The 24,481-nt window shown below is 45.6% G+C and overlaps 1 protein-coding gene across 11 annotated transcripts in view; it reads left to right on the top strand.

Annotated features, from left to right (window-relative positions):
* Positions 1 to 24,481, top strand: part of Znf606 (zinc finger protein 606) — a 51,094-nt gene that overhangs the window by 26,523 nt on the left and 90 nt on the right. For 6 of the 11 annotated variants that reach the window (XM_087200815.1, XM_013066234.3, XM_013066235.3 and 3 more), the window contains one exon: positions 4,992 to 8,923. The exons of 1 other annotated variant lie outside the window; for it this stretch is intronic. In XM_087200815.1, coding sequence (XP_087056941.1) covers positions 4,992 to 6,973 — 1,982 coding nt within the window. In that variant the 3' untranslated portion in view covers positions 6,974 to 8,923. 4 more of the 11 variants (XM_087200817.1, XM_021246062.2, XM_013066238.3 and 1 more) reach the window with 4 other exon arrangements.

The raw sequence follows: 24,481 nt of genomic DNA, 5'->3' as shown, positions 1-24,481 counted from the left end.
GGTTTATAGCCCTGGCTGGTCTCAAACTCACGACCCTCCTGCCTTAGCCTCCTGAGTGCTGGCATTACTGGTGTGTACCACCACATCTTACTAAGATCTCAATTTACAACAATCTCATCAGATTAATACCAGTTTAATTTTAATAGTATTCAGAGACTTTGCTTCTGTGTAGCTCTATCCTCCTTTTATGCTGGTATTGTCATAAATTTATTTTTATACAGTGGCCCACACAGATTTATGATTATTGGTTTATGTTATTATCTTTAAATCAGGTCCAAAAAGATTTACAAACAAAAAATTTATTTATGTTCTCATTGTATTAACTGTGCGATATCCTTTATTGGCACTCTTGTTTTGAGTGACTGTTGGTGTTCTTTCTTTCAGCCTGAGGACTCCCTTTAGCATTTCTGTGAGTCAGACATGTTAGCATCTGACTGTCAGGTTTTGTTCGTCTGGGAATCTCTTGATTTCTCCTTCCTTTTTGAGGGATGATATTGCTGGATGTAAAATTCTTAGCTGGCAGTTTTTCCTTTCTGGCCTTGCCAGTGTCTGATGAGGAAAAAGCTGGTATCTTTACTGAGGATTCCTGGTGTGTGCGGAGTTCTTTTGCCTTGCTGCTTTCAGTGCTTTGGCTTTTGACAGTGAAACTGATTATGTACCTGTGGCCCCCTTGGTTGCACTTTGCAAGGCCCCCTGGACATCTTACCTTGTTCCTCAGGTTTTCTTGTCCTCTTTCTGGTGAGTGTACTCTTTACCTTGCCATGGCAGCAGTGACTCTGAAGGATTGCTGGCAATGTTTGACAGGTTCCTCCTTGCTGGAGGCCTTAGCAGGTGAGAGTTTCCTGCCAGGTAAACAGTGGCCATCCTACCAGGCTGAGCCGGGGAGCCCAGGTAGGTCCAGGCATGACTGTTACTTAGACTGGGCTTTGAAGAAGCCGCAGCTCTCTTCCTACTACACTACTGGAAATGTGGGCTGTTATTTTATGTTTTCAAGGTTACCAGTGAGCTAGGAAGGCGGCAGTAATTCTAGGATGTGGTTGTTAAGAAGCCACAGAGCTCACTGTCTTTATTGAAATCCAGTTGTTTTTCTTGTTTAATATTTCCAAGTTGGTTGATTTATGCAATTTCTAAAAAATTGATTCTGCCAGTTCTGCCAGATTTTTAATTGCTTTTATGGGGGGATGAAATTGTTCAGTTCCTTTGCCATTTGTAGTGCCATCCAACCACAGATAATCACATTTTGCAGTTTTTATTATATGCTTACAATACTCCTTTAGACAGCTACAAGCACACATGAATTTGTAGCTACTTTTAACTTTTCTAAAGGTGGCATACACACACACACACACACACACACACACACACACACATGTTTGTGTATTTTACTGTACTGGAAATTTAACCCAGGGCTTTGTGTATGCTAAGCAAGTCCTCTATCACTGAATGACATCCCTAGCCCTTTCTGTTTTATTTTGAGACAAGATCTTGCTAAGCTCTCCATGCTGGTTTTCAACTTGTGATCCTGCCTCAGCCTCCCAAGTAGATGGAATGAAAGGCCCATGCCACCAGTCCTGGCTTCCTGTGGCTTTTGACTTGACATTGTACTACACCTCTTCTTGAGTCCTGCAGTAGAAAATCTCCCCATCTACTCTGGTGAATGGAATGTGTTTCCTGTTGTCCCCTGTCTAGATCTGAAACTTCCTTCAAGAGCTTGTGAATTCAGGAGCTTCAGTGTTTGTACTGTGCTGAACACTCTTACTACCCTGAGCCCTGTTTCCTTACACTTCTGCACTGTTATGAAGCTTCTCCATTGTCCTGATCTCAGTAGAGAGAAGGAGGAACCTTGGCCCTTACTCATGGATGTTTCCTTGTATTCCTGAGTGGTGACCCTGGTACTAGCTCTGCCAGTCCCTCCAGTGCAGATTAAGAAGTCTTCTGGACTTCCTGCTCCTTTTTAGTTTAAAAGTGATCTTTCTTCAAACTCCTAAGATTTTCTTTGTCTGGAACATTGACTGTGGTGTTCAGCTTCCACTGACATCACCCTCAGTCAGGCCCTTTTCTCATAATATGAGTCCATCTCAGCATGATGAGGAAATTCTTACTTGTTATTTATAGATTAGTATCCCTGAAATCTTCCATTTGAGATCCCTGTCAGTAAACCTACAGTGATTCTAGTTGTTTTTTAAATAAAGCGAGATTTTAAGACTTTGTGTTTTCTTCTGTTATTTGTCACATTTCACTCAGCCGGTGTCCTTACTCATGTGTGGTCACATCATCATACCTTTGCTGTCAGAGTTATTCTTTTTGTGTGAACCCTAGATTGCTTCTGTCCATGCTAATCTCCTTTTCCAGCCTCTCAATCTCCTGGCACCCACACCTCAAAGTTTCTTGATGACTATTGTGTGTGTGTTGTTTGTTACTACTTGGCATGTCCTCTTATCATGTAGATTCTGTTTTCCTGGAGGAAGAGACTGCTTTCTTGTCTCTGGTGCTAGACACTCAGTAAGATTCAAGTACTGAGTATGAAATTGTGCAATCATGTTTGATTCAGCCTTTCTTTTGGGCAGTTAGTCAGAGGCCATCTTAACTTTTTCCTGGAAGCTAATACAAGATTTTTTACTAAATTCTTTGAGCTAAGTTTGAAATTTGTATTAAGTGTCAGATTTTGAGTAGAGCCTCTATTTTATGGGCTTAGATGATGAAAGGGGGAAAATGGTACACAGTGAAGAGAGAAGGTAGAGATACAGAACAAGGGGTACCTGCTTGGTACCTGGGGGTTTAGACCTTTGGGAGGCTGAACAATGACTCCTCTTACCCGGGACATCCATATCTTAATCTTCAGTTTGTGAAAATGGTACCTTATATGGCAAAAAGAGGTTTTCAGATGTAAATAAATTAAAGATCTTGAGGTAAGAAGATGATCTTGGCTTATCTGGGTAGATTCTAAATGTAATCACAAGCATCCTTGTAAGAGTGAGGCAGGAAGGAGAGATGGAGGCAGTGGTGGTAAGTGTCAGAGGCTGAGTGATATGCCCTGAGGAGGGAGGAAAGAGCTGTCAGCTGAAGCGTGAAGGAAATACAAGGGGACAGGTTTCCCCCTGGAGACTCCAGAGAAAGCACAGTCTGCTGACAGCTTCTTTGTAGCCCAGCAAAAGCCTTTTTAGATTTCTGACTTCCAGAACTCTAAGAAAATAATTTTGTGTTATTTTAAGTCACTAAGTTAATGTGGTAAATGTGGTAATTTGTCACAATAGCATAGGAAACTAATACACTCAGTTGTTAGAGAGTAGATACCTCAGCAATAATTTTATATATCTCACTGCTCCCCCCCCCCTTTCAGAGTCTTATTCAATCATGAGAAAAGTCCACTTAGGATAATGGCAGAGCTAGCATTTAAATGCTTATGATTGGATGATAACGTCTATGAGTTGTTTTTTTTTTGGTACTGGGAAACGAACTTGGGACCTTGTGCTTGCGAGGCAGCCAGCAGAACCACTAAGCTAAATCCCCAGCCCCAGACCTTTTTGATTTTTAAGTTTTGAGACAGGATCTCATTAAGTTGCTCAGGCTAGACTTGGAACTTATGATCCTTCTGCTTCAGCCTCCTAGAGTGCTCACTTTACAGGTATGTGCCACCATGCCTGGCTTCCAGTCCATCTGTTATATAATTCGTCTAAAATGATTTTGGGCATGGTGGCACATACCCGTAATCCCAGCACTCTGAGAGGCTTAGGCAAGAGGATTGCAAATCCAAGCACAGCCTGGGCAACTTAATGACTTAGCAAGACCCTGATTTTTAAAAAAAGATTCTGTAGTAGAATTGTAACCTCAGAGGACTTAAACCTCAGGAGTATCCTTAAACCATAGTGATATTTGCCCTTTGGGCCAGCTAATCTTGTGTTTTCCACTGGACTCTGTGGAAAAACCAATAATGTAACAGCATTTGATCATAGATGACAACCTGGCTTGAAGCATCATTTGATAATACTTCCTCTCAACCCTGCCCTTTCCTTCTTCAGGCAAGTGTCAGGATGAAAAGCAGGATGACATAACAGAAGTGAATTAGGTCACTGTTTAATGATTTAAACATTACTCACTAAGGGCTTCCTTCTGTTAAGATATTTCTTTTTACCTTAATAGCACTCACTATAGCCTTTTGTCAAGGGTCCTCACAACCACCTCGGGTTCAGTGATTTACTAGGAAGAGTTGCTCACAGGACTAACTGAGCTCACGACTATAGGTCAGTACATTGAAATGCTATGCAATAAGAGCAAAGGGGTGATGCACAGAGTCAATCCAGAGGAAACCAGGTGATTTCTATCCCTGCTTTCCCAGTGGAGTTGCACAGGACACATCTAGTTCCCCCAGCAAGGACTTGGGATGCCATGTCTAAGGTTGTCTGCTAGCTAGCAAACCTGCCTGAGCCCAGGAGTCCATGCTGTTTACTGGGCTTGTCATGCATGCCCACAGTGCTCATGTGACTGACTTGGATCACTGAATTCCCAGGCCTCCAGAAGGAAAGCACATGTTCACTATAAATGACAGTGTTTGCATAAACTACCTAAAGAAATTGGTACAATGTACTTCAAGGCCTTGAGCATACAAAGCTCTCTTAGTAGTTAGAATGTTTCAAGGTCTCAATTCCTAGGCTTTGGCCTAGTGCCGGTTCTGAAACAGGTCGGCTTGGTAATGTGCAGGGCTGGAGCAACTCAGTCGTGCATGGTTAACTCTTTGCTGAACATTCTTCTTCTGGTCCTCCTATAGGAAAGTACTCTTCAGTGGTTTTATTATTTGCAGTACACACTTTGTATTCAGGTTATCTGTAGTTCACTTTTCACTATTCTCTTGTCTATTATATTGTCTGGCTCCCAAGTCTGTGCTTGAATAAAATTCACTCTTGCCCTTTCAATAATATGGAGAGTAAATCTCATCATTCTTGTTCTTTCTTGAGGTCTTTGTGCTCTCACAGCTGTTTTCTGTCTTGTTTCAGAGTGGATGAGAAATCTTGAAAATAAAGCACTGATCCCAGCACAGAGTGTTTTTGAGGAAGAACAACCCCATGGCATAAAGTTGGGAAGATGCCTATGGGATGATTCTTGGTTCTCCAGATTAGGAGTTTTGGGATATAAAGACCAATTAGAAATGTACCACATGAACCAGAGTACAGCTATGAGGCAAATGGTCTTCATGCAAAAACAAGTACTGTCTCAAAGAGGTTCTGAATTCTGTGAACTTGGGGCAGAGTATAGCCAGAGCTTAAACTTTGTTCCATCTCAGAGAGTTTCCCAGTTAGAACATTTTTATAAGCCTGACATGCAGGCTGAAAGTTGGAGATATAACTCAGCCATAATGTATGCAGATAAGATTATCTGTGACAATAATAATTGTGACAAAGCATTTAACCAATCCATTCAACATGTTTATCCTGGAAGAATGCAGATTGGAGATGATCTTTTCAAATGTACTGATGCTGTGAAATCCTTCAATAATGTCATACATTATGGTGATCATAAAGGAATACACACGGGAGAAAAACTATATGAGTATAAGGAATGCCATCAAATTTTTAATCAGAGTCCTTCATTTAATGAACACCCAAGGCTTCATTTTGGAGAAAACCAGTATTACAAAGAATATGAAAATATCTTTTACTTTTCATCCTTTATGGAACATCAAAAAATTGGCACTGTAGAGAAAGCATATAAATACAATGAATGGGAGAAAGTCTTTGGATATGATTCATTCCTTACTCAACACACGGGCACGTACACTGCAGAGAAACCCTATGATTGTAACGAATGTGGGACATCTTTCATCTGGAGCTCTTATCTTTTTCAACATAAGAAAACTCATGCTGGAGAGAAACCCTATGAATGTGATAAATGTGGAAAAGTTTTTAGGAATCGTTCAGCCCTTACCAAACATGAACGGACTCACACTGGAATAAAACCCTATGAATGTAACAAATGTGGGAAAGCCTTCAGCTGGAATTCTCATCTGATTGTACACAAGAGAGTCCATACAGGAGAAAAGCCTTATGTGTGTAACGAGTGTGGAAAGTCCTTCAACTGGAACTCCCATCTCATTGGACACCAGAGGACTCATACTGGAGAGAAACCATTTGAATGTAGGGAATGTGGGAAGTCATTCAGCTGGAGCTCCCATCTCATTGCTCACATGAGAATGCATACAGGAGAGAAACCCTTTAAATGTGATGAATGTGAAAAAGCTTTTCGAGATTATTCGGCCCTTAGTAAACATGAAAGAACTCACTCTGGAGCAAAACCTTATAAATGTACAGAGTGTGGAAAATCCTTCAGCTGGAGCTCCCATCTCATTGCTCATCAGAGAACTCACACAGGAGAGAAACCCTATAACTGTCAGGAATGTGGCAAAGCATTTCGGGAACGCTCAGCCCTCACCAAACATGAGATTATTCATTCTGGAATTAAACCTTATGAATGTAATAAATGTGGAAAATCTTGTAGCCAGATGGCTCACCTTGTTAGACATCAAAGGACTCACACTGGAGAGAAACCCTATGAATGCAATAAATGTGGGAAATCCTTTAGTCAGAGCTGTCACCTAGTTGCTCATCGGAGAATCCACACTGGTGAGAAACCCTATAAATGTAATCAGTGTGAAAGATCCTTTAACTGTAGCTCTCACCTTATTGCGCATCGGAGAACTCATACTGGAGAGAAACCATATAGGTGTAATGAATGTGGGAAAGCATTTAACGAGAGTTCTTCCCTTATTGTGCACCTGAGAAACCATACTGGAGAAAAACCCTACAAATGCAATCATTGTGAGAAGGCTTTCTGTAAGAACTCATCCCTTATTATTCATCAGAGAATGCACAGTGGACAGAAGCGCTTCATATGCAGTGACTGTGGAAGAGCCTTCAGTGGTCACTCATCCCTGCTTCAGCACCAGAGGAGTCACAGTGAAGGGAAACTGCTGTTGAACTGATCAGAGAATTTTCCTTTATTGTACATTTGATAACACATTGAAGATACTGTATGAATATAAGAGGGAAAAGAAAGTTTTAAATTAAGAGTTCAGTAAGACTTTCTATGATTCAATAAGAAACCTGTGAATGAAATTAATAGGTAAAAGCTTACAGCAGTGTTGTAGCCCTCATTCAGCATAAGATAATTAGAGAAATAAACTAAACTCCCCATGACCTCCAGGAATCCCTGCCTAAGGAACATGACTCTGGGGAGTAAGGCAGCTTTCAGCACGTGCTTTTAGCGATTTCGTAGGTAGATCAGTGTGTGTCACTAAGGGAAAACCCTATACCAAGAATGGCATTTGACTGGAAATAGCTTTTTCATTAGGCTGAAGTAGTGGATGGAGACATTCACATTTGTGCATAATTTTAGAAATACAGATTTTACTATTATAAGAAGAGGATCTAGATGCTAGAATAAAGAATACTAAATCTGAATTTAAGAAAGAAAATAGTATAGTATTGAGTGAGATATTTACTGTTGATCAAGATTAACCTCCTTAGAAAACAATTAGTTGGTGAGATTACTGATGGTGGAAAGGTTGTCCGTAGAAGTCTGAGGCTGATGTTGGCACAGAGGTGACACTAAATCACCCAAGTGTCATTGTCTTTTGTGTACTCATTACTGCATTGTTGGGCAGTTAGTCTGTAACTTCTTTTAGATGATCAGTATAAATTATACAGTAATTGTGGGTACTGCATCAGTATACATAATATGAAGGAATAAAAAGGACACAGAATTGTGTATACATATCTACTATAGCAGATCTAAAAAGTGTATAGGGATAAGGACCTGGTAGATTCATCAAGAACCCCATTAATTTAAGATTTTTTTGTTTTACGAGCATAGCACTCACCAAGTGCTAGGCTTTGTTTTAAATGTTTTTCAAATATTAATTTGGTTCTCTGTAGATACTGTTATCCCAGGTTTATGAATGGGGAGATTGAAGTGGTGAAAGTGGGGTTCCTGCCCCAGGACCACTGCTAGTCAGCAGTAGAGCTGAGACTGTGGCTCCACAGGCCATTTTTGCTTTTTTTGGTACTGGGGATCAAACTCAGGACCTTGTGCTTGTGAGGCAGGTGTGGTGCCACTCAGCTAAATCTCTGTTGGCAGGCCATGTTTTTAGCTACTGTATCATCCTGTCTCTTCAGTGATACATTTCCCAAGTTTTTACCTTTTTTGGTTCATTGTTTGTATAGTAGAGATTTGACAATAAAATTAAAGAAAATCTTAAGTGGTGAGAAGCTGTTACCTGGCTCCTGTATCCTGAAGGGTTTCTGGTAATGAGAGCTAAGATCTTGGGCGTGGGAAAAAGTCTGTACTGGACATTCAGAGCCACTGGTTTTTGGGGCCTGCATTTCCTAGACTTTCCCTACTCATAGCCCTGAGGGCCCCAGAGCAGCAAGGTCCAGAAGACTCACTGAGGCTTGGGCTGGGCAGGAACTCTTCCTGTTGGGTTCAGAGTGCCCCTTGTAAAGTGGAGGGCAAAGGCATCTGTTCTTTCACACAGTAAAACACCATTGCACCTCAGAGCAGCATTTCCCAATGTCTCCCTTAAATACAAGGTTGTCTTTCTTTATCTTCTCCAGGTGACAGTTTCTTGATGGATGGAGGATACAGAGGGAGAGTCCCTCACCTGTTCATCTCAGAGTGGGGAAGTCTGAATTCACAGGGAAGGGGGCAGGAGGGATCCAAGCACTTGGGCCAAAGCAGCAAAGGTGCTGAATAGAAATCCAGGGTCATAAAGTTATCCATTACTCAGTGGGTCCATGACTCCCCAGTGAGAACTGTGACACTGGCTTTAAGTGATTGTATTCATTGCCCAACTCAATATGCGACATTTGATCCCTTCCTTCCCAGGGCCTGATGCATCGGTGGTCACCCAATAAATGTTGCAGGAATGAAGTAATTGATGGGTTTCTCATGTGATTTCTTGTGGAGAATACAGTTAGCAGTATTATCTCTGAAAGAGAATGGATAATGTATCCAGAACTGTACTGCCAGTGTGGTATGGATATGTTATTCTAGTACCCAGAGTGAGTCCTGATTAAGGGATATCACAAGTCATATATAGTATTCCGTAAGCATCCCAGTAACTTATAACCTTATTACCAATCTTAATACCTTTAAAAAAATGTCCCTAAAGGGGCCTCCTGGGCTCAGTCCACATTGGGAGTCAAGTGAAAGCCCCAGGCTGCTGTTTGCTCCTGGCTGGGTTCCCTGTATTGGAATGTTGAGATGCCTGGTAGTGTTGTCTTGTGCCCAGGACTCCCCAGTCCCCTCTGCACCCCAGTGCTAACACACGTTTGGCTCAGATCATTGCTGTTGGACCCCTTCTTACAGTCCCCAGCTCTGACTCCCACTGGTGCACTCACATTCAGCCATCAGGTCCCCTTCACCTCTCGCTGGGCTCCCCTGGGCCCTTGCTCCCTTCCTTGGTGCTGCCTTCCTCACTTTTCATCTGGTGCCCCCAGGCTGCCCTTTCCCTTACACCTAGAACTCAGCTCCCACTCAGGATGCCTGCTGAGCACCACTCATCTCCCAGCTGTCCTCCCCTGCTGATCAGCTCCACGGGAACTGCACATGAACTGCTCCTGCTGTCACTGTTCTGGGAGGATAGAGGCACTCAGCAGCAGGCTCCATTGCACCCTCACTCCTCTATTTGCCTCCCCTCTGCTGGACGCTATTTAACCTGCTTTGCATTCTGGGACATTTCTCAATATTTTTGTTTTTGTTTCATTCTGGAAATCTCTCATTTTAGGGTTCCTGTTTTTCAAATGTTAGTGTGCCCATTTCTGTTGTTTTTATCTCTTCACGTTTGTTTTCTTAATTATTTTCCTTTCTTCACATTGTGTGGACATTCCCTTAATCTGCTCTTCCAGTTTGCTGATTTGTTCTTCAGCTGTATTTGTTTTGATGTTTCCTCTATTGTGTTTTTATTTCAATAATTGTTTTACAAGCCTAATATTCCTGGTTGGTTCTCTTTTTTTTTGGTACCAGGGATCAAACTCAGGTCCTTGCACTTGCACAGCAGGTGGCAAAACCACTGAGCTAAATCCTTGGCTCGGTTGGCTCTTTTTATATGTATGTTCTGTCATTTCCTGTGCTAATGCATGCCTTGTTTCTATGTGGGTTCAAGCGACTTTTACAATTTTACTCCATCTCTTCTAATGTCTGCTTCTGTTGGATCTATAATGCAGTGTATTACTTTTGTTTTGAAATAGTTATGCCTGTTACTGTGGCCATTGAATGTAGCTCCCAGGGCCATCAATGCTGTGCAGAGGACAGAAGGAAGCCCAGTGGAGCTCAGGTGTGGGATGCATCCTAGGGTGAAGGTCCAGGCACCAGGAAGACTGTTAGGTTTTTGGTTTGTTTTCTTCCCAAGTTTTGGGGATTGAATCCAGGGCCTTTGCCCTGAGCTACATCACCCCTTTTTCATTTTCTGTTTTAAGATAACACCCCAAGTTGCTAAGTTGCCCAAGCTGGGCTTGAACTTGTGGTTCTTACTTGGTTCAGGCTGCTCCCTGCCTCGATCTCAGTGGTATCACTGTAGAAGGGATCTGTTCTTCCAAGGCTAAGGTGAGGAGGAGCCAAGCCCAGTGGTACTGTTGTGTTCTCTTAGAGTTGAGTCATGCAGCCTCCTGCCCTTAACCCACCCTGCACACCAGATCAGATCACACCTGGGCTTTCTCAGAGTTCCTGATCCACCCTGACTTTGGCCTCTCACCCCTGGGCTTATCTGAGTGGTCCCTGCAGGTGAGCTGACTCCTAGGAGGCAGAGTTGGAACCATAGTTCCATGTCTGCCTCAGGGTGGTGGCAGTGTGAAGTTGTGGAAAGTCCTGTGGGTCACAGCCGACATCCTTGCCTCATCCTCCACAGAAGCAGTGCAAAGCACAGCTCCAAGACCATCCTCCTCTTCCTGTGTGGCTTTCCTTCTCCATGTCAGTGATGACACGTGTTCACTTCAGGTACAGGTTAGCATCGATATCTCTAGGTTCCTTTTTGTTGCTTGTTCCATGCTTAGTAGACCCCAGGAGGGTGAAGTGTTATGGAGAGCATTGTCTATGACCCCTGCAGTGGGTCTCAATCTCCTGTGAGACAATATGACATAAGCTGAGAAAGGGAAAGAGAGAACAAAGACACAGACACAGAGACTTGAGAGAAGAAGCTGGGTCTTGGGCTGATCTAAGCTCCCCAGCCAGCAAAGACTAAAGGCACCAAGGACACCCAGTGTTCATTCATCACAAGTGTGGGAAGGAGGGGAGCAGGCCTTGGGACACCTGCTGATAACAAGGCAGGACTGTAAAAGAGAGGCACTAGCTTATCTTTGCTGAAGAGAACAAATGAGTAATTCAGAGGGGAAGAATTTAATTGGAGTCAAGTTGACCTTGGCTAGAAATAAACTCAGCTAGCCCCTGTTACTTCTAATGTAATATAGCCGAATTACAGAGGGGCAAGAAGCTTGTGCCACTTACACCCTGCTAGTACTGGGCAGAGATGTCTGCTACAGGGTGTCAACTTGTTCACTGTTACATGTTTGGGACACCACAGTTTTTCCTGATATCTCAGGGACACATGACCAAAGTGGCCCAGGGTTGTTCCCAGAGTGCCAAACTGAGATTCCTCTGTAGAGACAACTGAAGCTCCTAACAGCATTCATAGCAAGCAGCCAGCCAGAGGGGAGAGCCCTGGGTGGATTTGTGCAGGGCACACACGGGAAATGTGAGAGGCTGCTGTGGGTTTGGTGCACTCAGAAGACAAGGCTTCTTGTTCCAGACCTCAACCCTGGGCCCAGCGAGTAAGCCAGCTAGGTGAAGGCTGGAGCATATCCCTGTGGGCCCGGTATAATAGGGACATGGGCTGCCCTATGGCCTCCTGCTGCCTCAGCCTCCATCAACTTGCCACTGCCAGCATGGACCCCGCAGATGGGGACCACTGTCCCCTGCTTGTGGTGTGCTGTGTGAGGCAACAGAAGCCAGTCTGCTATGGTTCTGCTGTAAACAACCAGATGTTCTCAGTCTCTCATAGTTTTAGAGCAGTGGTGGGAATGAGCCTACTACACGAGAAGCACATGTGTCCCCACTGACCCAGAGTACATGGCCAACAGGTGGGAGAACCCAGCTCTGAGAACAGTGGTGACCCTGTGATGATGCTGGTCTCATCTCAGGGCTGCAGCTGGGATTGGTGCAGTGCATAATGGAAGAGCCAGGTGGGAGAATCTGGATTTGGTTTGTAAGGGAAGAGAGTGCTGGAAGACTGAGCCCACTAGGGATCACAGGCCCAGGAGACAGTCAAATGGGTGCCACAGCAGAGGCATGAACAAGTGTGGTAGAAGCACCAAGGGAGAGTATGTGAGATCTGGAGTTGGGATGGCCCTCCAGGAGGTGAAACCACCCCTATTTTTGTCCCTGGTCAGAAACTAGCAATGAACCACTGGCCATTTACTATGCTCTAGGGCTATTTTAGAGAGAAAACCATGCATTTCCTCTTCCAAGATGCACTTGTGTGAAAACAGATGAGCATTTGGTTCTGCCTGTGGGTGCCATGCTGTGGCCTAAACAGGGGCCACAGGTGAGTGGAGAGGAATGGGAGGGGGAATGGCCTGGGTCCAGCCACAAGGGGAGCTGCACACTGGGACCCCAAGGCCTCACTGTCCCTCCTGCCCATTCCCTACCCTGTCAGCCACCCAGATCAGGCACAGAGGCCACACAGTGTCACCCTTTTTTGAATGCCACTGAAAGCAAGCCATGAACAGCATAATGTGACAAGGACTCTGAGGGAAATGCACTAGGACAGCAAACTAAGGAAGCCTCTGGCAGTGAGGGTGGAGAGGATTAAAGTATGCAGAGGAAGGTGAGAGTCTGCAGAAAGGTGCCCAGAGTAGAGGGGCCAGCAGAGTTATCAACATGGAGCCTGGAAGCCCAGAACACTGGACATGTAGTTTGGCCTCAGCTACCAATACAGAGTTATGATTTAAGAAGAGATGGTAGTGCAAGCCTGTAATCCTAGTGATAGAGAAGTGCTATACAATAATATGGGCCCTTGCCTTGCCTTCATTTTTTGCCCACAGAATATTTTGTTTTGGAAATGTAAATTTGTGCTGCTGGGCTCCGGCCCAATGTATCAAAATGGTTTGTGACTGTTTGAACTGTGTGACCTTTGAGGAATGTTCTCTTTAGCCCTGCCCCTCTCAAGAATGTTCTGTAACACTGCCCCTCTGCTTCAGGAGTGTTCTGTAACTCCAACCCCTGCTTCACTAAGCATGCTCACCTACTCTAGATCCCTATGTAAGGAAGCTCTCATTTCTGGCAGAGTGTTCAGAAACCTGAGCCTGCTGGGTTTCACTGGCATAATAAAAAGTTTTTCTCCACATCTTCAACTGACCATCAGCTTCTTGAGTCTTCAAAGAATGAGAGCTGTGACCGAGAGCTGCCACACTGACCTGTAAAGCTCAGCTGTGCCTCAGAGCTGTGTTCCAGAGCCGCCACACTGAGCTGTAAAGCTCAGCTGTGCCTCTGAGCAGTGGCACTTAATTGCAACACTGAGCTGTAACAGTTAGCTGTGCCTCTGAGCTGTGGCACTTAGCTGTGACACTGAGCTATAACACTTGGCTATAGCACAGAGATGCTCTGCTCTGCCACATTTGTTTCACTGACCAGGAAACTGATTGAGCTGTACCTTTGAGCCACCAATTCAGAGTCAGAGAGTGGCCTCTGGGAGCCCTCTCCAAAGACTTCATTTGCTTCTCCTGACCGAACTCAGGAGAAGAGGTAGACTGAAAAACCCCTTCAGAACTTCAGGATATGGTAAAGCCCTGGGGCCCTGTTTGAACCCAGTCAGGCCTATCCCAGTGGACAGAAGGAGTCTGATCACCTCTCATGGTCTTGAATCAGAGATCCCAGTCAGGGATTTCCCCTCAGGATCCGGTAAAGTCCCCCCTGGAGCCCTGTTTGAACCCAGTCAGACCTGTCCCAGTGGACAGAAATAGAGTGATCACTCAAGTCAGAGACTGCAGTCAGGGATCTCCCTAAGGGGGAAAGGAATATTTTAACTTCTGAATAACTGGTGAATGTGTGAGTAAATGTAACCAGGCATGGTCCTCCATGACTGGCCTGTGTGGCTCCATGACTTTGGCTATGGAGTCTGATTGGGTTGTACCCTGCAAATTCATGACAGTGTTATGCAGCATAACTATGCCTCACCTCTTGTAATGGAAGGCTGACCAGGTTGGGGATTACCAGTGCACCTTAGCCAAAATGTGCCTAAGTTCCTGAGAGGGTGGCCAGCCAGACAGCTGTGTGGTCTCCTTTGGGGAGCTCCCATCCTTTGTTGCACCACCATTCAAGGGCACTACTTACACCATGGGTAACAACTATAGTAAACCCACAGTCCTAGACTGCATGGTCAAAAATTTTAAGAAGGGATTTAGTGGGGAATATGGAGTTAGACTGAAGCCTGCAAGGTTTTGGACCCTCTGCAAAATAGATTGGCCCCAGTTTATTGTAGGGTGGCCCCCTCATGGAACCCTGGATATTCAGACTGTGCATGCAGTCTGGAAAGTCATTACTGATGAACCTGGATACCCTAACCAATTCCCTTATATTGATTCTTGGCTACCTACCTACCCACCTGGGTTCAATTCTGTATTGGTAGGAAGGGACAGAGTCAAGTTTTCATAGCCCAAAGTAGTGGCCATCTCTCCAAGACATGGCAAAAGCCAACTCCCTTTGTCCATTGGAAGCAACAATGGATCTGCCTTTGTGGCTGAGGCTATCCAAGGCCTCTCTGATATGCTAAAGATTAAATGGAATCTGTGCAGAGCCTATCAGCCACAAATTTCAAGGAGGCTAGAATGCATGAATTGAACCCTTAAAACCATCTTTGCTAAGTATTGCCAAGAAACAGGGACAGAGTGGCCAGACATGTTACCTCTGGCCCTGCCCAGAGTCAGGTGGACAGACTCTTAGGTTATTCCCCATATGAGATAATGTTTGAGAGACCTCCCCCCAATCATTAGATATTTTAGGAGAGATGTTATCAGTTTGGGTTAAAGATTGGAAAAGGACACCCCTCCAACCTATTGGCTAGGGCCATATACTGTTGTGCTTTCTTCCCCCACTGCTGTCAAAGTTACAGGTATTATCACATGGGCACATCATGAATAAAGAAGTTCCTCCCTGCAGAAGTCCTGGACACCTGGACTACCCACCTGAACCCCCAGAATCCCCTTAGGACTCGACTCAGACAGAAGACCTTGGAACTCACCTTGCCTTGGATATAGCATCAGGAGATAACAGTCCTGCTCTAGTCAGATGTGGAGTCTATGCATGGCCGAAGCCTGAGGACACCATTCACAGGATGTAACTGGAGTCACTCTACAAAACCGCCATGCCGTTGACTTACTTACAGTGGAAGAGAGGGGAACTTGTATCTTTCTCAGGGAAGAGTGCTGTTTCTATGTAAACAAATCAGAGGTCATTCATTAAGCTGTTAAAGGTCTCCAAGACAGAGCTACCAGACTCCAGAAACAATCCCAAACTAGTGGGTTTTGGAGTTTCTCCTGGGATAACTAACTGGTCAACATGGTTTACCCCTCTACTTGGAACCCTGGTCCCCATCTTCCTGTTGCTAATGATTGACCCTTGTCTGTTCAGGTGCCTCACAGAGTTCAGGCTCTCACAAGACCGTATGACAATTACTGGTGAGAGCTCACCTAAACTATGGCCCTGTAGCTACTAGTGATGCACTAAATAGGGGTATCAAAGGGGGGAATGATAGAGAAGTACCATACAATAAGACAGGCCCTTGCCTTGCCTCCATTTTTTGCCCACAGAATGTTTTGTTTTGGAAGTGTAAGTTTGTGTTGCTGGGCTCTGGCCCAATGTATCAAAATTGTTTGTGACTCTTTGAACTGTATGACCTTTGAGGAGTGTTCTGTTAAGCCCCGCCCCTCTCAAGAATGTTCTGTAACTCTGCCCCTCTGTTTCAGGAATATTCTGTAACTCTTCCTCCTGCTTTATTGAGCATGCTCACATGGCATGTGTTTCAGGAATGTTCTGTAACCCCACCCCTTTACTTCAGGAATGTTCTGTAACTCCGCCCCCTGCTTCATTGAGCATGCTCACCTACTCTGTAGATCCCTATATAAGGAGGCTCTCATTTCTGGTAGAGTGCTTAGAATCCCCAGTGGGCTCACGGGCATAATAAAATGTTTTTCTCCACCTCTTCAACTGACCATCAGCTTTTTGAGTCTTCAAAGAATGACAGCTGTGACCCAGAGCTGCCACACCGAGCTGTAAGGCTCAGCTGTGCCTTTTGACCTGTGGCACTTGGCTGCAACACTGAGCTGTAACACTTAGCTATAGCACAGAGCTGCTCTGCTCTGCTGCAACACTAGCTCGTTGGGAGGCTGAGGCAGGACAACCAAAAGTTTGAGCCCAACCCGGGCAACTTAGGACTCAGTGAGATCTTGTCTCAGAAAGGGGTGAGGGTGGAAGAGGAGGTAGAGCCTGGTGTCTTTGAGACCTTGAGCAGTGTGTGAAAGAGACGGTGGTGAAACTGAATGGCTATGAGGTGGGCCTACAAACAGGTTAGCCTGGTCCTGGAACAAAGGGGCTCTGAAGAGAGCACCAAGACTGAGTGTCCAAAGACCTTGGCCTCAAAATAGCATTTGAAGCCAGGCTGGGTGGCACATGCCTGTAATCACAGCACTCAGGGATGCTAAAGAAGGAGGACTACCATGAGTTCAAGGGCAGCCTGGGCTACATAGTGAGTTCAAGACTAGCCTGAGCTATATAGCAAGACCCTGTCTCAAAAAAAAAAAAAAAAAAAAAAAAGCAATGTTTGTTGAGATGATGGCTGGAAATGTCTTGCCACAGTGAGACAGCACTTCAACCACAGCAAACGGTGGGTCACAGAGCCCTGCTGAGTTACGGCATGGACCAGCTGCTAAGCACCACCAAGATCACCTTGCAAAAGCCAGTGCCATACAGACACATTCACTGCAGAGGCAGTGGCAAAACTGAAGCTGACTCAGTGAGGGAGAGGACAGACACGGAGTGGTGGTGTCTGCCTGCTGGAGAAATGTGTCTCTGCACTCCGTGTCCACCAGGGGCCACCTTCGGAGCTATAGACGATGTGCACTGATGAGCCACGGTGGGAGGGGGGGAGCGTGGTATTTTACTGGAGAGCTGCACTAAATAAACACCAGGGCTTATTCAGGCAGAAGAGAAATTGTTCAAGAGAGAAGTGTGAGAATGCAAGAGGCAGGCACTAAAGAGCAAAAACACAACTGTGGTGTTTCTTTTTCTTTTTCTTTTTTGTGGCACGGGACCTTCACACTGAGTTACATCCTCAACTTTTTTTATGTTCTATTTTGAGACAGTGTCTTGTTAAGTTGGCCAGGCCTGGGCTGGAAATGTGTGATCCTCCTGCTTCAGACTCTCGAGTAGCTGGGGTTAGAGGTGTGTACCAGCACGCCTGGGTGGATGGGGTTTTTGATTGACCTTGAAGCAGCCTGACCTCCTTAGCTTGGGGGCCCCTGAGCTCTCCCACTCCTGGGCCTCTGGACCATGGGGATTGGAAGGGGAAGAGCATGCAGTTTCAGCAGACAGACCAGTGGTGGAGGAGTTGAGTCACCAGTGCAGAGCCCAATCAGCCTGACCATGTGGGCAGAGGCAAGAGGCCCCACAGCAGCCCTGTCTTGTGATGTCACAGAGGAAAGTCCCTGCATAGGGCGGCAGGCACACTGGTAGGGAGGCCATGGTGGGTGCTCCTGAGCCTGGAAAAGAAGAGGAGGAGAGAGCCTTGTCTTCCAAAGGGGGAAATGCACCATGTGGAGTACTGGGGACCTGCTCAGTTTTCCAGCCAGAGATCACCAAACTTTGCTGTGCTTCCCAAACTCCAGATCCTAAAAATCCCTTGGGACCTTGCACCTTGATCCTCTGCACCCAGAACTGTGTCTCCCAGCCGTGCTCCAGAGATTTCTGTCCTGTGAGCAGACACTTGCTGTAGTTTGACCCCACCCAAGGAAGGGAGCCAGCTGGGTGGTGGTGTTTGGGGCTCAATCTTGGGCAGAGCTAGATGCAGTCCCTGCAGTGATCCCCCAGGGGCATGTGGCCCAGAGTAGCAGCTCCCAGAATGACCATGAAGGCTTCTGGGAGAAAGGGGATGTGAGTCCTGCATGTGAGAAGTGAGCCCATGCTGTGGGGATGGTCATAGCTGAGTGATTCCGCAACCTTTGTGTACTGGGAATGGATCACTGCAATGGGCTTCCCTTGTTCCAGGACAGGCGAGACTCAACTCGAGAGGAGTCTCCCTCTTTCTTTACCTGAGAAAGATGAGGCAAGATACAGACATGTGAATCTCCATTTTGTCTCATAAGCAATTAGCTGAACTGTGTCCGTGTGGCTCCATCCAGAGAAATGCCTGCTGCTTTGCCAGACACGAGTTCAAGTTTCCTACCTCTCCACAGACCTCTGGGAGAAGGAGCACTGGGGGCACAGCTCCATCCTGGCCATCTCCAGGGCCCATGGCCACAGCTCTCATGCTTCGCTATCCCTGTGGCCATCATACTTCTGCTCCTCTCTAGCAGTTAACTCCTCCCTTTGGATGAAAATTCCTTTTCCCAAGGTTTGTGATCTTTTTGATCAGAAAGTGTTTCCTGTTGCATTGGCCACCTGTTCTTTTGAAGCTTGTTTTGTCTTTGGTTTGGCAGAGTTTGGCTGCAATGCACGGAAGCTGTTCCTGCATTGAGATGTTCTGGGCCCTGGGAGCTGCTGAGCAGCTTCCCCAGGAGGAAAGTAATGCTTTTGCTTTGTTCAGGCTCCCTGGATGCTGCAGATGAGGACCAGCAGTGGCTGTGCATAGGACAACCGATGTGGAGGCCATAGCAGTCTTGATATTGCTAGGCCACATTCTGTTCTGGCAGCAGTAGGACTTGGTTCTTGAATGTCACCAAGCCACACTCAGGGCACCTTGTCCCACAGGGGGCAGGGTGACAGAGAGGAGCTCAGTCGGCTCCCTCGGCCTAGTCATGGTTTAAAAAGGTTCCCTCTGGCCATTGGGCCTGGAGGCTGCTGTCTGCAGACTGGAAGTTATTAGCTGTTCACAGGGCCCCCACTGAGGAAGACCAAGGCTACAGCCCCTCAATTCAGTTCCTAGATTCCTTCTCTTGTTGGGGGGGGAGATGTTTTTCCAGCTTGCTGCAGTGAAGGGCAGAGAAGGGGCATAGGATAGGGCAAGGAGCTTGGCAGTGCCGGGAGGAGGAGACTGAGCTATGGGTGGGGCACTGGTAGTCTTCACAGAGGGTGAAGCCCAAGGGTGGGTAGCAGGCTGGACTTCCATGCCCTTAGCAGATCGTCCTGTCCTGGAGGTGAGCACCCTGGTCTCCTGCTCTTTCTACTCTGACTTCCGGTTGTGCTGTGTGAATCCCAGCCAACTACTCTTGGATGCTTCTCAGCTTGTGTCTACCCCTCAGCATCCTGGAGCTCAGCCACCATGCTTTCTCCTAGTCCAGCCTGGCCTCCTGCACAAGTAAGTCTTCTGATCTCTACAGAGAATCTATGGACATGTAGGTGACCACTCAGTGCCAGGTCTGCTGGAAATTTTAATCCTGCAGGGAGATCTCTGCTGTCTCCTTTCCTAGAGTGCAGTGAGAGTGATTCACATCATTCTGTGAGGAATTATTTATTTCATTGTGCCTCCTTTTTTTTGAGACAGGGTCTCACTATGTAGCCCAGGCTGGCCTCAAACTCACACTGAACCTCAGGATCTTGAGTGCTGGGATTACAGGTGTTCACTACCATGTCCTGCTGTGCCATAGTTTTAAATGGAATAGGTCACTACCTTTGAGATGGAAGGATGTGGCAAAATTGCTGAGTTTATGGCTTAAAGAGTCCCTTATGTAGAGTCACATCAGGTTTTATGTTGATTATAGGTATATTTCTACTTCAAGGACAGTGGTTTAGCTCTGTCTGGCAGGCGGGGAATCACATGGAAAGACCTTATGATGGGACGGAGTGAAACTCTGTATTTTCATTTCCTGGAGCCCACTGAGTGACCCCATGGGAAGGAGCTGGGAAGGAACCAGCTTCCTCCAACACAGGGACTATGGGTTTGGCTTTCATCTTCAGAGTGATTGTTTGGTGTAGGGGTTCAGATCACTAGCTCCACTGATTATGGCTATTTCAGCAGCTATTCAATTCACATAGATTCAATTCTATTAAACTTGTACTTTGTTACAATTTGATTTTGAAATATTTTAGTATTAATAATTTTCAAAAAGAATTCTTTTCCCATTTTAAATTTTCAGCTCTTATCAAATATGAGATATGATAAAAACTATGGTAAATGTTTGCATTTTAACAGTTTATTACAGTAAAAGGCATATTGTCAATTCCCTTTAAAATACGCATGCCCTCCCTATCTTTGAACATATTTATACCATCGTCCTTGCCATTTTCTGCAGCATCTCTGCTGTCTTTTTCTGAGTATCTTTAGCTGTGCTGTCGTGGCTGCCTATGTCCTGAACGGATTCCAAATGTTTCCCTTTTATGGTCGTTTTGGCTTTGAGGAAGAGCCAGAAGTCACACAGTGCCAGATCTGGTGAATAAAGTGGATGAAGACACACTTTATTTAATTAATTTATTTATTTTCACAGGAATTGCTGTAAATGTTTTCAACAGATTCAGAACATTGCAGCAGCCATGAAAAGACATAAAGCAGGACTTTTAGAATCAGAAAGTCGCAAGAACCATAAAATAAGTGTGTTTGGGGTGAGGGGGAGGATTTTTTAGGGGAGAAAAGGTAATATTTTTTACTGCAATACATTTTTAGTTTAAATACACCATAGTTTTAAAAGTAAAACATTTATTGGTACATTTCAGATATACATAATGATGATAACACTCATCATAGGGAATTTGCTACATCATGTTTTATATAAGCCCTTGTACATAAAAATACATAAGAAAAAGTTTTGTTTTGTGGTTCGGAGGATTAAACCCAGGGAACACTGAACTGCATTTCCAAACCTTTTTTGTACTGAGACAGTCTCGCTAAGTGGCCGAGGCCGGCCTCAAAGTTGTGATCATCCTGCCTCAGCCTCCCGAGTACTGGGATTACAAGCATATGCCTCTATCCTCAGCAGTGGCGATTTTAATTTTCTCCATGTGTTGTCACTTAGAGGAATGGTTTCTAAGGAGCTTCACTTCCAGTTTTTCTTTGGGGTTGCAGCTTTTGCATGCCCAGCAGGAGCTCTTTGCTTGTAGGCATCTGACGGTTTCCCCTCATGATCATTATAAAGGCTTCTAGCATGTTAAGTGGGGACTTTAGGAAAGCACTTAATGTTTATCTAGATTATGCCTGGAACTGAATTGTATTTCTGAGAATGTGCAAGCCTGTGTTTCATTATACATCACAATCATGAAGTGTAAACAGCTGTGGAGATTCTCAGCCTTCACATTTCAGGGCATATCTACCCCGTTTTTACATTAGGTTATACATTTTAACTAATTTATGATCCCAGTTGGGTTCTTTTTCCTTGGAATCATGGAATCAATAAAACCAATTGTTATGCATAAAGGAAAGTTGTTCTTTGGCCAGAGAATAAGATGTTGAGAGAAATAACTCACAGATCAGCTTCCCATCCAAACAAAGGATGAGGTCCCTTTTAAGAGTAGGGGGAGAAGCTGGGTATGTTGGTGTATTCCTGTAATCTCAACACTTTGTGAAGCTGAGGCAGAAGGACCCCAAGTTTGAACCCCGCCTGGGCAATTTAGAGCCTGAGTCAAAATGAAAAATCAAAAGGGGGTTGGGTATGTAGCTCAGTACAAAGGCCCTGGGTTCCATCCCCAGGACTGAAAATAACATTAAGGGGGGGATTTTTGTTAGTGAGTGGGGGTTTATTCCTGACTTTCTAGGGAGTGGTTTGGGTCTATCCAGAGATGAGGTTCTGCCTTCCTTTAATCCTTACATGGGCTAGGTCCAGTCTGGGCAGAGCAGACCAGGCTGAGATGGCTGTGGTGGCCGGAAGTTTATTAGTGCACTCTGTTACAGTGATATGGAGTTTTGAGTGAGCTATGCCATCAACACAGCCTAGACACATTTGTGTCTTTCCACAATGTAAGAGTTTACAGAACATCAATAAACTCACAAGCTACTAGAGCAGAACTTAGTTCTGCAGGTGCCCAGTGGTAACTGAAAGCAGAACAGAGCTGGCATTTCTGCTTTGTTCTGTGTCTGACTCCTTTCTTACCTTAAAACTCTGGGTTGGCCCCTGCTCAGTTCTGAACACAGACAAGCTAATCACTGAAGCACTGTCTGTTTATGCAAGGTGTACTGGCCCCAACTTTACCAAGCCAGCCTCATCCTCCTTCAAGACACAGCAAGATTTGCAGGGGTGCTCAGCTGCTGGCCTCAGCTTCCTGTCCAGACACCATGGAGTGACACCCAGAGATCCCCTAGACCTGCATCCTGAGACTTCAGGAGAAACAGGGCCTTGTGGACCAATTTGTGCTGAGTATTCCCTGACCCCCGAGCAGGAGCAGTAATCTCAGAGGAACTTGATTTTCACCTGTGGCCACAAGGACCTCTCACCTCGAAGAAATAGTCCAGGGAAAACCACCAACCAGGCCAGAGCTTGACTGCATTAAACTCTGCAGGCACATACATGCTGAGCCTTGCCTTTGCTCCCTTTGCTGTGAGACCTCAGTGTTTCTGGCAGCCTCCTGAAGCCAGTTATTGGGGCTCTTCCTCTGTTCTTCCCTGCATGGCCACACCGATTAGAGCTCCTTTCCTGCCCTTCACCTCTGTTCTTCCCTTTGATTGATCTCATGGGACAGGTGACCCAGCCTGGTCTTCTGGGACCCCTGAAGCTAGAGCCTTTGCACTAAAACTTTGGTAACACCATGTCCATTCTGTTGGCTTCAACCCCTGAGTATTCTTAATTCCACTTGGAGTTGCAACCAACACAATCACAATTCCATTCCAATCTTTTTTTGGTATCAGGGATCGAACTCAGGAGTAGTCTTTTTTTTTTTTTTTTTGGTACTAAGGATCAAACTTGGGTCCTTGTGCTTGTGGGGCAGGTGGCAGAACCACTGAGCTAAATACCTGGCCCACATTCCAATCTTAATTACTAACATTTATAACATCCAAGTTATATATCACACTTTGCATAATAATATACAGGTTACAGAATGGCTAAGAAAGGATTAGCAGGTCCACAGGACTCAGAGACAGAACTGAAAACCGGACAGGGAGCCCATGGAGATGTAAAAGTCCCCTCAGGTGGCCGGATAAGATCACAGCTGAGCAGAGCTGCTCAAGGCCCACAAGTGTGGACAGCTGGCGGTTGGAGAGCCACCCTTACATAGGCAGAAGGGACAGAGCCAGAGTTCTTTTCTGTCAACTCTGGACACATTCACCAGGTGGTGGGATGAGATGGCAGTGGGTGTGAACCATAGTGCCCAGCGTTGAGTGCCCATCCTTTTGTAGGATCCAAGTGAGGGGTTGGCTGGTGAGTCCAATGAGCTTATGGGCCTGGTTTCTCTGATGTGGCATTGGTACTTCATGCACCTCTCAATGTGCTTTGATAATTTCATTGGTGATGATTTTTCATTAGCACATTCAGCTTATCAGCTGTGCCTTAGGATTGTGCTGTGCAGCCAGGTGTGGTTCTCTGGGTAAGTCTGAGGTGTCCAGCATCTCGTGCTTGTCTGCTGACACAGACCAGTCACTGAGTTAGCCTAGCCTGGCACTTGCAGTCCATATGCAGCAAACTGCTGCTCAGTGAAGCACAGCCACAGAGCCTGGCACAGCTTGGGAACTACTGTTCCATACAAGGCTGAGTCAGGGCAGGGCACAACCAGCTCTGCACAGAAGGTGATGAGCCTGGGGTGAAGAGCAAGTCCACGTGGGGCCCTGCAGCCATGCCTGGGTCTGTCCTGCACCTGGTTTTCCACTGGCCATTGAGGTCCGGGCTGTCTGTGTGGCTGGCCAGGCAGGTACCTTGTCTGAAACAGAATGTGGGCTAGCAAAAAGAGGGTCTCTTGGGGTTTGGGAGGGTGTTTTCTAGTGACAGTCCTGGAAATAATTCTTGTGTTTCTATAAAACTTCTGATAGAGACTTCCACATCCTGAAACTTCCACTTCATAGCCTTCACCTCCAGGGACAGGTGTGCACGTGTTCCACCCAGCCCTGAGTGACCCAGCTGGTGTACCTGGGTGTGGACTCTCACTTGCCATGATCCTAATTTAGTTTTGTGTTACAATTTATACCTGACTAATAAATAAGAAGACATTCTGTAAATAAACACAGCTTATTTTGACCAAGCCCATTTTACATAGTTAATCAACAAAAGCACAGAGAGGCAGACTGTGTTTCTGTGTCTTTGGATCTGACTACCTCTCAAGTTGGCCTGGCTGGTGCAGCATGACAATAAGCTCTCAGGGACTTCCCAAATGC

This window comes from Heterocephalus glaber, unplaced genomic scaffold (genome assembly GCF_053883595.1).
Source record: "Heterocephalus glaber isolate CG9 unplaced genomic scaffold, H.glaber_assembly_v1.0 deba00001745, whole genome shotgun sequence".
NCBI classification, from domain to species: Eukaryota; Metazoa; Chordata; class Mammalia; order Rodentia; family Bathyergidae; genus Heterocephalus; species Heterocephalus glaber.
Note: the sequence above shows the minus strand (reverse complement) of the source record. Positions and strands in the feature narration are given on the sequence as shown.